The sequence below is a fragment of the Chanodichthys erythropterus genome, chromosome 6 (assembly GCF_024489055.1).
Source record: "Chanodichthys erythropterus isolate Z2021 chromosome 6, ASM2448905v1, whole genome shotgun sequence".
Taxonomy (NCBI): Eukaryota; Metazoa; Chordata; class Actinopteri; order Cypriniformes; family Xenocyprididae; genus Chanodichthys; species Chanodichthys erythropterus.
This window is the reverse complement of record NC_090226.1, coordinates 18,925,364-18,941,127: the sequence shown is the minus strand read 5'-3', so window position 1 is coordinate 18,941,127 and position 15,764 is coordinate 18,925,364. Positions and strand designations below refer to the sequence as shown.

General features: G+C 37.6%; 1 protein-coding gene across 1 annotated transcript in view; it reads left to right on the top strand.

Annotated features, from left to right (window-relative positions):
* si:ch211-51h4.2 (uncharacterized) overlaps nt 1-15,764 on the top strand; it is a 136,560-nt gene that overhangs the window by 52,543 nt on the left and 68,253 nt on the right. The window contains exons 4-6 of the mRNA XM_067387355.1: nt 10,287-10,386; nt 13,527-13,585; nt 13,684-13,748. Coding sequence (XP_067243456.1) covers nt 10,287-10,386; nt 13,527-13,585; nt 13,684-13,748 — 224 coding nt within the window. The remainder of the gene's footprint in view (nt 1-10,286; nt 10,387-13,526; nt 13,586-13,683; nt 13,749-15,764) is intronic.

Below are 15,764 nucleotides of genomic sequence, written 5' to 3'. Positions count from 1 at the left end.
TGTGACACAAGGATGCTGTAAAATCAAAAGTGACAGTAAAAACATTTATAATGTTAAAATATATATATTTTCAATAAATGCTGATCTTTTGAACTTTCTAGTTAAAGAATCCTGAAAAAATGTATCACAGTTTCCCCCCCACAAATTGAAGCAGCACAACTATTTTTAACATTGATGATAATATTAAGAAATGTTTATTAAACACCAAATCAGCATATTAGAATGATTTTTGAAGGATCATGTGACACTGAAGAAGAGTAATGGCTGCTGAAAATTCAGCTTTGCCATCAGTGTTACAGTGGGTCAGGCAAGGAAGAGGAGGAGAGATGAATCTGACAGCCAGTTTACATTATAACCAAAAACACAAACAAAGCAGGTTCTCCAATAAAGAACAAGGCTTAGGTGCAGGAGAAAATGTAACAGCTTTGCAATGCAGTGTAGACAAAGATAATACTGCACAAAGACCTGGACAAACCCGAGGTCTTAAATACAAGATCGAAGGGGTGGAAGGCAGAGGGACAGCTGGAGGCCTGGAGTGTCTTGGCGAAACCAGGGTGATGTCTGACCAAGGCAGAGCCTGAGGGATGAGGGTCCATGGTGGAGACGAGGGAGCATGGAGCCAAGGTGAAGTCAATGGGTCAACAGGCCAAGGTGGAGTTATGTGCTTGGAGCCCTGAGGTGGAGCCGGTGCTGGAGACCAGGAAGCCCAAGGAGGAGCCGAGGAGGCTGGAGACTAGGAAGCCCAAGGAGGAGCTGAAGGGAACCGGCAAAAGTGGAACTGAAAAGGTGGGCTGGGCCACCGTAGGCAGAGCTTAGGAGCTGGAGGGATTCATTAGAGATGAAGGTGAGAGCTAAAGTGCCAGTGCCCGAGCAAGGAGGGGGGCCTTTGATTAGGCTTAGATTGACTGGCCATCGGGAGCACCTGAACTTTCTCGCTGGGCCAATAGGCAAAACCCTACCACACCCCCACATATTAAGTGCTGTTATTTACTCTTGTGCATGGGAAACAAACACTAAAAGCCAAGTGATGAAACGCCGCTACCTAGCTTAAACCAGATTGAATACACTGAAGTGTCAAGGTAATCTGTACACAATAGTAATTACAAGCATGGCTTTCTTTTGGCGTCACGGCATCGTTTCCAGGCGGACTGTTCAAGAACGCGACACCCGTCTCCCGGAAATCCCGTAGAATTAAATTCATCAGATGACGACTTTGAAACTCTTGATGTGTTTCCAATTTTGTGTGCCATATGCATTAGACGTTCAGACAACTGCCCATGGACGTTAACGACTGAGGCTGAGACTATGCAGTTAATAACACTGTAAAAAAAAAAAAAAAAAGCATTATGGTATTTATTATTAATACTACTATTATTACCTTTATATTAAATACTGGATAATATAAGACCAATATAAGTCACTTATATTTCCCCTCTCACAATACAAAATTGTATCTGAAAAAAAATATATACTTGATACTATTTCAGAACTTTACATTAAAAAAATTCAGTAAATTAATAAAATGTATAAAAAAATAAAAAAAAACTTCAGAATGAATCAGATTTTGTATCGACTTTAATAGGTTTATGGATTCATTAAGGTAAGGTATGTTGGCATGGAAATCTATAAAATGTATAAAATTTTTCAGTAAAAAATATTTGACCACTCAGATTAAAGGTTAAGTAGTAAAATTGTGATTCTATTAATTTTTTTTATAGCTCAAGTAACAAGTCCAACATTAAACTATTGTTTATGACCAACAACAAAGTTGATTTTACATGTATTTGCATTTTATCTCATTGATTTGTGCTGGTTTTGGAGCGAAGACAGAAGCTCTGTGCTGATACGGTTCTGTAGAGAAGACTGCACAAACCAAACAGATCAATGTCAGGAGACCAGACTCTCTGCTGTGCTGTCAGCTGTCTGGCTCAGCCCACATGCCCCAGTAGAGTAGATGTACACCCGTTTCTCTGTGCAGCTCTATTAATAAAACATCAAAGCCTTCAATGTGCAATAGCTGAATCGCTGTCCTTTAAAATGGACACACGAAAAGTTCACTACACTTTTTATTGCTTATTTTATCATTTGAAGAGATCGGAAATGACTTCTTTGTCTGAGAGCTGTACACTCTTTAGTATTGCTTCTTTCAAAAACTCAAAATAACATCCACTCTTTTCCTCTTACCTGTGGTTTGTGTCCCATTTTGCAAGATGGTCAAGAGAGTATTTATACCTCACCCTTTGAGAGGCAAAGATAAAATAGGCCATTTACACTGCATCACTGCCTCAGCGGGAAGCCACATTCATTTTTCACTTTTAGGAACATTTTTTTTTTTTTTTTTTTTTTTTTTTTCTGCTCTGTCTCTGTTTATTGGAATATAATCAAGCATGATATTGCAAATCAGTCAAAATGTTATTATTCATAAAATAATCAAGCTGAGAATTTTTACAATAAATTTGTCACTTTTTCACTTATTTTCATGAGCACAGTTGAAGAATTAAAAAAAATATTTTTGCTGCTTTACTTGATTAATGAGTTAAATAGTCACAATCCCTAAACATTTTGTCACGACTTTAAATTCAATCCACTTAAATTTGTGAAATGGAAGTTACCTTAATCCATAATGAATCATTTTTGTTGACAATTGAAGCTAGACAGTTTGTTTGTAGTTCTTGTTATTTTCCTGATATTTATTTTTAAAATTTTATTTTAATAGTCATGGTTTAGTGTTCAGTTTATAAGACTTTCTGTTATGCTGGAGCTTCTGTGGCTAACTTTGTGCTGAAGTGGAGGTTTGAATGCCTACATCACATTTAGTAACAGAAAGAAATTCATTAATTTGAGTGAGTTTAATTTTGTTGGGGTTTTCTTAATTCTGTTAGAACTTCAAGGTAAGAACCTGTTCTAGTCTTGTTGTACAAACTTGGAACAAGTTTTAAATCAAGACTTTTTAGCAAGATATTAATACTTTTTTATTCGGCAAAGTTTCATTAAATTTATCAAAAACAGTAAAGACTTTTACATTGGTACAACACATTTCTATTTCAAATAAATGCTGTTCTTTTGAACTTGTATTCATCAAAATTTATCAATGTTCACCTTGATATATGAAATTCATTTATCAAGATTTCCACAAAAATATGAAGCAGCACAACTGTTTTCAAAATTGATAAAAAATAAATGTTTCATGAGTAGCAAGAATATTAGAATGATTTCTGAAGGATCATGTGACACTGAAGACTGGAATAATGATGCTGAAACTTCAGCTTTGCCATCACAGAAATATATTACATTTTAAAATATGTTAAAATAGAAAACAGCTCTTTTAAATTGTAATATTATTTCACTAAAGAGACTTCTTTCAAAAACATTTTAAAAATCTTACCGATACCAAACCTTTAAATGACATTGATACTGATATGTATCATTCCCCCTCTTGCCATTTATCTAAAAAAATAAATAATAATAATAAAAAAAATACACAACCAGGGTACATTCTATAGATTTCAAACTCTTTTGGAGAGGGTTATTATCACTTCACAGCGGGCTGTGTTCAGCCGTCAGTACAGCAAAGCAATGTAGAACTTTTCAGTGAGTGTAACTACCGTAATTTGACTTGCATGATGAAGAACAACTTCTGTTGCTCCGGTCTGTCAGGGTGTATATATCGGCTCAGCTGAAGAGCGAAAGCAAATTTGTGTCATGTTTTCTCTCGCTCAAAAGTGTGCAGACAAAAGAGGGAGAGAAGATTGCGATGTACCAGACGAGGGGGTTAAGATGTCAGCTTCCCCAACCACCTGTCCTCTTGCTCCACCATCTCTCCCTCTAGTCTGATGCTCCGTGAAATGGATTCACTCAGTCCATCATCTGGTCCCCTGTGTGCATTAGAAGATTGGAGCCGCTGAAGTGGCCTTCATGCATTTAGAGAGGATTTGCTTTACTTAGAAAGCGCTAAAGGTGTTTGGTCGACGGATGTGCGTATTGTTGTCTGACTATATCAGTTTGTGTACTTTGTGTCTATTATCATAGTGAGAGTGAATGTTTGTGTATTTATGGATGTTATCTCAAACATTGAAGGAAATTGCATTCTTCTCTTCCACTAATGCATAACCTTAGTTATGAGGGGTTAATCCTGACGGGATAAAGGACCTCTGCCCTTTCCCACCCTATTTGCGACTCCAGCAGTGCTCAAAACAACAGGAGTGAACAGCGAATGAGGAGAGATGTTGAAGGGTTGGGTAGATGGGCACTCTCAGACAAAGCCATGAGATTTGAGTGAACAGCCTCTGTTGGGTAATATGTGCTTTTACACTTCATTTTCTCAGACCTCAATTGAGATTTTTGACAATGTCAAGTTAGAAAGGGGCTAATCACAGTCTTTGCTTGGTCTCCCTCCACCATCCAAGCCTTTTAAAAGGAAAAAGAAAGCCACTTTTATGTCATCTTATTTTTTTTTTTCCATCAGAGCACAAAGCCACATGTGTGCATCTAATGGAATATCTTCTCAGTAAACCAGGTCACTCGTTTCTGGTCCTTAAAAGTGAAATGATTTCTTACAAACAAAAGATACTCTCTATACCAGCTTTTCCTCTTGTTTTCATTCAAAACCTCTGTGAATTACAATTTCACAGGGAAAAAAAAGCTAATTCATATTCTGAAATATATGGTTATAGAAATATTTGTCACCCGTAAATTCCACTTAGATAATTTAAGGCCATATACACGTTAAAAATGCAGAACAGATGTGTGACGATTAAAGATTAATTATTGTTTTAACGTTCGCCGGTTCCCACCTCCTTCTTTCCGTACATACAAACTGTGTTGCATTGATGCCGAAACCCAGGAGGAAGGAGGGACATGCTTTTTGAGAGCACTTGCTGCTGAGGGGGATCGCAGTGCTGTGGAGTTCGGGGCAGCGCGGGAGTGAAGACCGTGAGAGGCTGCCCCCGGCGGTGGTACTGGAGCCTGGTGAAATGTGGGACAGAGACCCGGATGCCGTGCTCCTGGGACGAGGTGGGGTGGCTGCCATCCTGGAGGTAACAGAGGAGTGCCGTCGTCCACCGTGGGCCAGAGCCTGCTACCATCCGCCATGAAGGGGAGGAGCAGGGGACGGCGGACTCGCTGCCGGCTGCCCTCAACCGGAAGTGCCATGAAGGATGAGAGAGGACCAGACCTGGACTTTTTTTTGTTTTATTATGTTTGTGTGGCCGGCAGATGTCCACGAGGGTCTGTCGGCATTACTTTCGTTTGGTTCTTTGTTTATTTTATTAAAGATTATTGTTTTAACATTCGCCGGGTTCCGCCGCCTCCTTCCCGCACATACGAACTGTGTTACATTGGATAAAGTCCAGGCCTGGTCCTCTCTCGTCCTTCACTGTAGTCGCTCCTCCCTTTATGCTCCCGGAGCTCCTCCGTGAGAGACTCAAGGCCTTGCAGGTGATGCTCGTTATCACTTGCGTCACCGGCCTCGCGCCGTTCCCTCACGGCTCTTGCCCGCCCTGCTCGTCACATAATGTTATCAATCAATCAAGATTTCAAGAATCAAGATGGGTGTCAGTATTTTTTAATTAATACTTTTTACTTTTTAATCCTCAAGGTTGGATTAAATCAAACCTAACAGTAAAAGATTTATAATGTTAAAGATTACAATTTCATATATTTTTTTTTTTTTGTCAAATCCTGAAAAAGTTCCCACACACACATGTGTGTGTATATGTATGTTTATGTGTAAATATATATAGAGAGAGAGACCAAGAATGTATATAAAAAAAAATACATAAACTTGAAATGGAAGATGCTACCCTATCCTCATTCCCTGCATTGTTGGGCTTTTTTTTTTTTTTTACATGACAATGACGATATGAATTTTCCCAAAGTGAAAACCCTTCTGTGGACATGTATTTCACTCAGTCTTAAGGGGATTCTGTAGAGACGAGTTGAGCAACACTCCCCATTACAGATCAGGGGCCGTATTCACAAAACATCTTAAGGCTAAAAGTAGCTCCTAACTTGCCGGTTTAGGAGAAACTCTTAAAAATAATGGGCGTGTAAACTCTAAATGTTTTGCTCTAAGAGTATTTCACAAAGCACTTTAGCGCTAAAACTAGCTCCTAAATCTGTGAAACGCTAGGAGTAGTCAAGTGCAATCCTAAGTCACTAAGACAAAATCAAAAACAGTCCTAAAATGATTGTTGGTGCCAATCCGCCATAGTAATCCACCCAAAGACACTGTATACCATTGAGGCAATAGCGTTAGAGCGTTGGGTGCTAAGCCTTTTCTTCATAAATGCAATACATATTTTGATTTATAGATTTGAATCTATAAAAAGGCAAAAATAAATCTTTAATGAATAAATAAATAATAATGCCTGATAACCTGTGGCAGTTGTTTTCACTAGTTCACATTTACAAATGATCAAATAGTAAAAGTAAAAAAGTTTATATAATAAGCGTATTTGGCGTGCTGTCCAAGGGGATCGAGGGATCAGAGCTTGGAATTTCGCTCAAATCAAGAGTTCTCCTCATATCCCCAGCCAGCCGAAAGTGAGGTGGTGGACGGATGCAGAAAACTGTCGAGGTAACTATGTGAGTCGGCTCTCATCTGTGTATATATACCTCCACTCAAGCTGATTAGATAGACCATTTGAATGCGCTCCTCCAAAACTTTGTTTATAAAACATAATTTGTTACTCGAATTCTGCAATCTCTCAAGATGCAAACATGTAAGAGGCGGACAACTAGCTGAACATATACTAGTTTAATTAGTGACACTTAGCCTACATTTTAAAACCTTTAATTGAATATGGCAACATTTTTATTTTAAAATCTTTATTTGTATATGGCAACATGATACCTTATTCTACAATATTTCTATGATTAAATCGCTGACAGAAACTCCTCCCCATCAGCCAATCACTGTGGGCATCTCTATTCCTTAGTAAAAGTTGGTCTCAGCAGCTTTGTGAATAGGTTTTAATAGAAAACTCTTAGCTAAGAAATTTTACTGCCATTTAGGAGAACTCTTAGTGTTAAGATAAGTGGTAAAATATTTTGTGAATACGGCCCCAGAGCATTTAAGGAGGTCATCCTCCAGGAATTAAACAGGACAGATGTGACAAATCTAGGGTTTACTCATTTCTGCAATCCTTCATATATGTCACGAATATCTGTAAAATAAGTAAATTAGTCAATTTTGTTTAAATGAGGCATTGCAGAAATGAGATTTAATGCAAAAAATGTATAATATTCTAGTAGGTCCTCCATAATTTTAAATTGTAATATTATTTCACAATGTTACTATGTTTAATGTATTTTTGATCAAATAAATGCAGCCTTGATAAGCTAAAGAGACTTCTTTCAAAAACATTTTAAAAATCTTACCAATACCAAACTTTTAAATGACACTGACACTGATATAATTCCGCTTCTTGGCATTTATCTAAAAAAATAAAATTTAATAATAATAATAATAATAATAAATACACAACCAGGGTACATTCTATAGATTTCAAACTCTTTTGGAGAGAGTTATCACTTCACAGCTGCCATTTAGGAGAACTAAACAAATTTGACAAATTTACTTATTTTATGGATATTATTGACATATATTTCTCTGTTTGTATTAAATTATTTTTAATACATTTCAGTTTCACCATCTTTCCATGAATTGTATTAGGAATCATTAAGAAAATACATCTTTTGTATTTGTTCAGTGAGTGTACTCATTTTATGTTGTGCACTATGTATGTGTGTGTGTGTGTGTGTGTGTGTGTGTGTGTGTGTGTGTGTGTGTGTGTGTGTGTGTGTGTGTGTGTGTGTGTGTGTGTGTGTGTGTGGCACAACTTTGAACAAGAGATTGTTTCTTGAACAGCAAATCAGCATATTAGAATGATTTCTAAGGGATCATGTGACACTGAAGACTGGAGTAATTTTAAACAATTAAAAATATATTAATAGATTTTTTTTTTTTTGTTTTGTTTTTTTTTACAGTATTTTGATCAAAATCATGCAACCTTGCTCATATTTTTGAAAGTTTAGTAATCATAAAGTATCATAAATTACATGAACCAAATGGAATAGCCTGCTTAATATGTTAAATGCATGTATGTGTATAGGCCTATAAAGTTTATTTTTGTATAAATTTAAGACTTGTGTGTATACAAGTCTGCCTGTATAGATTTGTCGGTCTCCTTTCAGTGAGCTACAGAGGGAGTGAAATGTCCGCCTTCATTGGGAGTAATTTCCTGGCCCTGCATGTGTGGGCAGTGAGATGTAGGCAGGCTGTTTCTGAGGAGGTTCTCATTGCTCTCTCACGGGCACGTAGTGCTGCAAAATTCCATTAACAATCTCACAGCTCGGACGCGGCTGCACACTGAGTCTGGCCGCGCAGGTGGGCTGTCATCTCCCGATAGAAGAGCAGCCCCTCTGCTCTGTACTATCGTCCTCCCGTGGGCAGTCATGTAGGGTATTCTGGCAATCAGACTATAGTGAGAATTGGGGTTAACACAACAGGAAGGTCCTGTGATTTCCTGGAACACAATAATAACTGCGCCAAATAAGATTCGAATCTCTCATTTTGCATATCACCGGAAAGAGACACGTTTACATGGCATTCTCATGATGCATTTTGAACAGTCTATTTTAAAGTCGCAGAAGTGTTGTTAGTTATGTGTTTTCTATTATTATTTAACTGGCAAATAATAGACTTTTATTAGAATATGTCTCATACGATAGTATAATACTGGTGATTATTCGTTTCGCCTGTAGGTGGCGGCAAGAGTATTATAGGAGAATCGTGGAATCATTCACTCAAGTGATTCGTTGATACTGATTCATTCAGGAACAATACACGACGTGTTGCTCAGAGACGCGCAACAGTTGATTTTGCTGTGGTTTCTTTGTTGGAGCAAAAATAGACAAGGTAATTGCCAATACTTTATCTGAAATGTCAATAAATATCAATTTCATGCATATTGAAATGATGTAGGTTGTAGGCCTGAGACACTCGTGCAGTTCTTAAAATCGCGTGGTGTGCATAGTGTGAATGAAATGTGCTTTCTATTTGCCTTTTATTTCTACTAAAGAGAGTGCAACCACAATTCCTAGTATGCCAACTCACTAGTATGAACGTGTTAAGAAAGAGATAGTTTAATAGCGTCGTCTTCAGTAGAAAAGTTGCGTTAGATTTGGAGAGTTTGATTCATTTATGTGAATCAGTTCATACTGTCCCTTGATGAATCGTTTCAGAAATGTCGTGATTTTCATTGTCAACCTAAAATTGAAAGTTTTCTCGTGTCATGTTTCATATATATTAAATTATTATTATTATTATTATTTATTTATTATTTAATTTAAAAAAAATGCATAAAGGTTTTTACTTTTATTATTTGTTATATTAGTGCATTATAAATGAAAATGATAATGTATATTCACATTGTATTCATTGACGGTTTGGAAAACATGGCATTATTTTGAATTAACTTATCAACAACTGCATTGGTTTAAATGATTGGTCCTCTGAATGAAAACAACAAAAACAAAACAATAAATAAATAAAAGTTTGGAAAACATGGCATTATTTTGAATTAACTTATCAACAATTGCATTGGTTTAAATGATTGGCCCTCTGAATGAAAACAACAAAAACAAAACAATAAATAAATAAATAAAAGGTGAAAAAAAAAATCTAGATTCAAATCTCATTCAACTTTTCTAGTTGCTTGGCTGCATAAATGAATGCTTATTTTGTGTGTTCCCAAATACTAAACAAATAGATTTAATTGTACTGGATTAAAATTGCACTGACAGGGCTGTGTCACCTCAAATCATTTAGCTAATAAAAATTATCCCAATGATGCAGCATGTTTATCACATAGTGTCTGTAAATATTATTTCAGCTGTGAGCTAGACATGCACCACAAATATCCAGGTCAAGGACTATTGTTGTTCTCTCTCACACTCTCTCTCTCTCTCTCTCTCTCTCTCTCATCTTTCACATTGTATCTTGTATCACATTATATATTGCATCTCATCTCTTTCTCAATTTCAGTGGTTATGACATTAAAAACTATCAATTTGTGGTAAAACACTTTTTGGTTGTGCTCCCCCAAGGCATTTCCACAGTAACCCTTGACAGAAACTACCAAGACATTTGTCATTGCACTTTTTCTTTGCTTTTGTATATCCCTGCAAATGTCATTTGAAATGAGAATCTATTGGTGGGCTGGATTACATCGGAAGCTCTGTGCCGTGCGTCTTACAGCCTGTCATAATTTCTTTGCCCCAAGGTGGCCGTGACATTTGTTGTGGGTTCAGAAGTTCACCATGAGACCACGAATGACTTCAGCCAAATCGGGAAACCTTTTCTAATGGGAACAGTCGCTCTCGGTAAGACAAACCTCTCTTGTTGTTTTCCCCCAAAAAGTATTTGGACACTTATGTCACACACAAAAACTTAGTTTCATTGCATCAGAAACAAAACATCAAGTGGCTTTTAAGGACATCATCAAATAAAAATCAAAAATTCTTATTATTTTGTAATGCAATTTTGCAGTGTTTATTATAAATTATTTATCATTATTTTATTTATCTACTGTGAAGACAAGTGCACCAGTGCGAGGACTAGGCAATAATCCCTCCCCTCCAGCAATCTGTCACTCACATGAGATATTTTAGTACCACTTATATACAATTATAGTTTTTATAGGCACTTATTTTGATTAGTATTTTATGTAATGGAATGGTATTCATACATTTTTAAGTTGAACTGAAGTATCCAAATGCTTTCTGATGCCAGTATATTCCAGGAGGAAGATCTTTTGTTTCTCTGTTCGTATAGTGTGTGGGCAGTGGCGAGTCAGTTTGTTTTGGTTTAGTGAAGAGATTTGAAACCTAGAGACACCAGTGTGTGTTCATCGCAGCTGGTGTGCTGAGCAGTTAATGAAAGTACCTCTCGAACCTTATCACTGTGACAATGTAGATGTTAGCCAGGAGTCCAGGGAATTCTCTCTCTGTCCCTCTCTCTAATCCTGTTAATTGGCTGCCACACTCAGAGCTGTAAGGTCCTGAGGCAGCCAAACCCCGCTGGCCTGCAGGAGGCTCCTGTCAACAGAACAAACAAAATCCGCCTGCGAGAGTCTCACACATCTCCTTGCTCTCATTTACAGCCAAAGCCACTGTGACACCTTTGAATAGACAGCTGCTTGCTCAACTGCTTTTTTTAAAGGGCCCAGCACACGCCCCTGTGGAACCTCCAGGCACCTAATGGGCGTCTGCTTTTAAGGAGTCACAAGGCCAGGCTTTGTTTATAGTGACAGCTAGGGGAGTCTATCTGTCTCCGTTCCAGCTGACAAGAAGGGAATGAGCTGGCCCGGTATCAAACTGAGCGCATTTTTCAAAAAAAAAAAAAAAAAAAAAACACTTACAATGCACATGTCAGCATACTGTGCGGCGGTCACAAGGTTGTTAGTAACTGCTTGGTTAATGCAGATGCTGTAGAATAGGTACAAAAAGTGGAGCAGTCTCACAAGGGCCTACCGTTTGGTTTATTTGTCTGAAATCCGGCTCTGGGCTCTTGGGAGCATCTGCAATTACAAGGGCTCTTACCTTTCGCTGTGCGCCATCTGTTGTAATGTACTGGGTTTAGTCCCCTGCTCCTCGTTCGTATTTATCTTACTGATGATTTTCATTTGGTGCAAGAGAAAACACAGTTGTGACTGTCAGCACTTTTAAGAGAACATTTATAGAGCTGCTCTCAATTCCCTAGATTTTTTTTATTACTAACACTGAGAGTAGACTTTTAAAATGGACAGATTCATTTAGACCAATTCTGATTGGATGAGCCTCATTTGAAGCCATTTTAAAATGTCAGTGAACTCACAACTGTGACCACACGTTTTAAATTAATGTGGCAAGTTTCTTTATGGAAACTGTAAACAGCCTACAGTTCGTCTAATGAACAATAGTACTTTACAGGACAATTTCTTATTAGTGACAAGTTGTTCCTGAAAAGCTTATTCACAGTTCAGGGAATATAATTGTGTGCAGTATTTTTGTTTTAATTATCATTTATTAAGCCAGCCAGAGGAATGAATTGGAATGGTGTTTATTTAAAGGGTTAGTTCACCCCAAAATGAAAATGATCCTATGATTTACTCACCCTCCCTTCTTTCAGACTAACAAAAAAAAAAATCCTTTAAAAATATCAGATTTATAATGGTAGTGAATGGGGGGCGTGCTTTGAAGCCCAAAATATGTGCATCCATCTAGCATAAAAAAATAATACATACAGCTCCAGGGTATTAATAAAGCATATGCATCGATTTGCGGCAGATGAGTGAACTCTGATCGATGACAAACATGGACGCACAGAGGATAGAGGAAAACAAAACACCGGTCATGAATTAGAAGTTTAAAACGAGAAATTTTAAAGAGAAATGTTGGATTTAAAGAGGATTAAAAGAGAAGCGCTTCAGTTTGTTGTACAGCCCCATTTGTTTAAACCGCAAGATTCATCAAAGCTTACGATACTCCTACATCCTACGTCACACATTGCGTCAGGGTACTCATTTGGCGCAATGCGACTTGTGCAGTATGCGTACAGTCGTCTGGCAGAAGCTATTTTTTTTAGATTATAAAGTTTAAAATTTGTAAAAGGTTTTTTTTTTTTTTTTTTTTTTAAAGAAGGCCATTATTAACCCCCTGGACCCGGATGGATTATATTTATGATGGATTGATGCATTTATTTTTGGATTCAAAACAGGCCCCCAGAGCACTACTATTATAAATCTTTGGAGAGCATGGATATTTCTGAATGTACACTATATTGCCAAAAGTATTGGGACACCCCTCCAAATCATTGAATTCAGGTGTTCCAATCACTTCCATGGCCACAGGTGTATAAAATCAAGCACCTAGGCATGCAGATTGCTTCTGCAAACATATGTGAAAGAATGGGTCACTCTCAGGAGCTCAGTGAATTCAATTGTGGTACCGTGATAGGTTGCCACCTGTGCAATAAGGCCATTTGTGAAATTTCCTCACTACTAAATATTCCACGGTCAACTGTTAGCGGTATCATAGCAAAGTGTAAGCGATTGGGAACAACAGCAACTCAGCCATGAACTGGTAGGCCATGTAAAATCACAGAGCAGGGTCAGATTAGCTCAAGAACAGTGCGTAGAGCGTCATCTTGAGTGTGAGTAAATCATGGGATAATTTTCATTTTTGGGTGAACTATCCCGTTAACACCTTGTAGCCATTAAATACATTTGATAAATCCCTGTAAATGTTTTGTGAGGTAACAAAAAATGTTTCATGTTGTTACATCTAAATTTGGTTTTATTAAATTAAAAAATGATCTTTAATTTAACAGAATCAGCTTGAATAGGTTATGCTTTCAAAAAAAAAAAAAAAAATGTATGGTAAGTTTAGGTTGTTCATTAAGCTAAAACATTTTATTTAAAATCATTTTACATTGGTTTAGAAATGTCAACATTATCTTGACTAAATATGTTTCTCTCTATCAGGTGGGATTGTCAACGTCATGCCTTTTTTATTTTCAGAAATCTCCCATGTTAAAACACAGGTAATATTATTATGCTTAATATCATATTAATCCCTTTTGTTGTACACTAAACTGTGTGTCATGAGAATTCTACATTGTAATTAAAGTATTTTGGACAGGTCTTATGGTTCAGAAGAGCTGTACTAGGAGGACTTGCCACATGCACACTCTTAAATATATTATGGTAAGTTTTGATGTGTTTTTATTACAAATATATTAGCTTTTAATTATAATCATTTTAAATGTATATCATTTTAAGAAACGGTGAGAAAGAAAGAAAAGAAATTCTGTCACCATGTGCTCACTCTCATGTCGTTACACGCATGTATGACTAAAAAGGAATATTGACACATCTTTTATTCCATTCAATGAAAGGAGCTCCAAAAATGACAAAAAGCTCCATATAATTACCAAAAAAGCAGCCCATCTGTATTCCATATTCCAAGCCTTTTAATAATATTTTTTGTGTGAGGATCTGACAGAAAAGATTTTGGGAGAATTATCCTTATAATGCTTTTTTTTAATATTATGCACCATCAACTAGATGGAGTCAATATGAAGCCAGCTAAGTTATCTTTTGTTACAAAGGTGATGTGTCCTTCCGTTTAATTTAAATGTAGGACTACTGTCAAGTTCAAAGTTGACAATACAAAGCCCTCCCTGCTCATTTGTCACTGCAAAAGCACTTACCGCTTTTAAAATGACCCAGTAAGAGCTGAACCGAACGACTTCCATCTCAAGTACATGCAGACAGGAGACGTCCGTGGCTCGTCTCCCTCCTGAGCTGCCCACTTGTCCTCAATCCCTGATGTCTCTCTGATTTTAGCACACCCTGAAAAACTCCAACACACTGACGTTTCATATAATCATCTGTAAAGAAGTTATTGAGTTACCAATCAGCACTATGTTACTCAGGAGACCCAAAGCAATTATGTTGGAGCAGATGAGATGAAAGGAGACGGCTACAGGAGATGAGATCTCATGTCTGCCTCTTCAGAGACCCAGAATGCACTGCTGCAGCCCTGCCACTATGGAAGAACTTTGTCTATCCCTCGTATCACTGAGATTTATGCTCATCTGCTGATGGCAGACAATGTTTCAACTTGTGTTTGAGAATGGAAAGCATTATTCATTCCGACTAAATCGGTTGTTATCTGAAGACTTGTGTCAACACATGATCACACCAGAGACGGGATGGTCCACTTAAGGTGTGTTCACACTTGGCATGTTTGGTTCAATTAAAATTGCTCTGTTAATATGGTTCATTTGAAGGTGCTTTCACACCTGCCTCATTTAGTTCGGTTGAATCGCACTAGAGTTTGTTTTCCCCTTTGGTGCGGTTCGTTTGGGCAGGTGTGAAAGCAGTAATCGCACTCGGGTGCACACCAAAAGCGGACCAAACAAGCGTGCCTAGACCTCCTTGAAGAGGTACGCTTTCAAACGAACTCTGGAGCGGTTCGCTTGAGATGTGAAAGCAATCCGACCCGACGGACCAACGAACCAAACGATATCATAATTCATAACGGGAAATGTGTTATATAAATAGCAGTAGTGTCTGATTCTATGAATGAGCACATTATTTACCATAGCTGAAAACCAAAGAGCACCTCTTCATCTTAAATGTTGTTATTGCACTTCTCCGTGCAAGAATGCTGCCCTGACAAAGCCTTGATTCCCGCTCTGCTGCATTATAACATTCATATATGGTCTTGACACACTGACACAGCATACTAGACAGCGCTGGGAGATCCAGAGAGAGCGTATGCGTTTGAATTTGCCGCAGCATTAATATGAATGCAGTATATAATTTACCAGCAGGAATGACGGCTACTTTCCATATAGTGTTTGCGTGTGTCTCGACAGTTACATATAAAGCCACAATAAGCTCATAGAGCGAACTTTTCAATCATTATTTTGATGGATGACGCAGAGAAAACTCTGACCAATAAGAGGACAGTTGTACTCACATGTGAGTTGCATAAACACATTTGGTACGCTTTGAAATGTTGCCATGTGAAAGCGAACCGAACCAAGAAGAAAATGCAACATTGTAACAAATGTAGTCCCTGTTTCGGAACAAAGCAAACAATCCATAGGTGTGAAAACATCCTGATAAGTGTGAACACTGCTATCAGAACCTTGGTGCACACCAAACAAGTGGACCGAGACCCCTGAAGAAGTAGGTTTTGGTCTGTTTCCA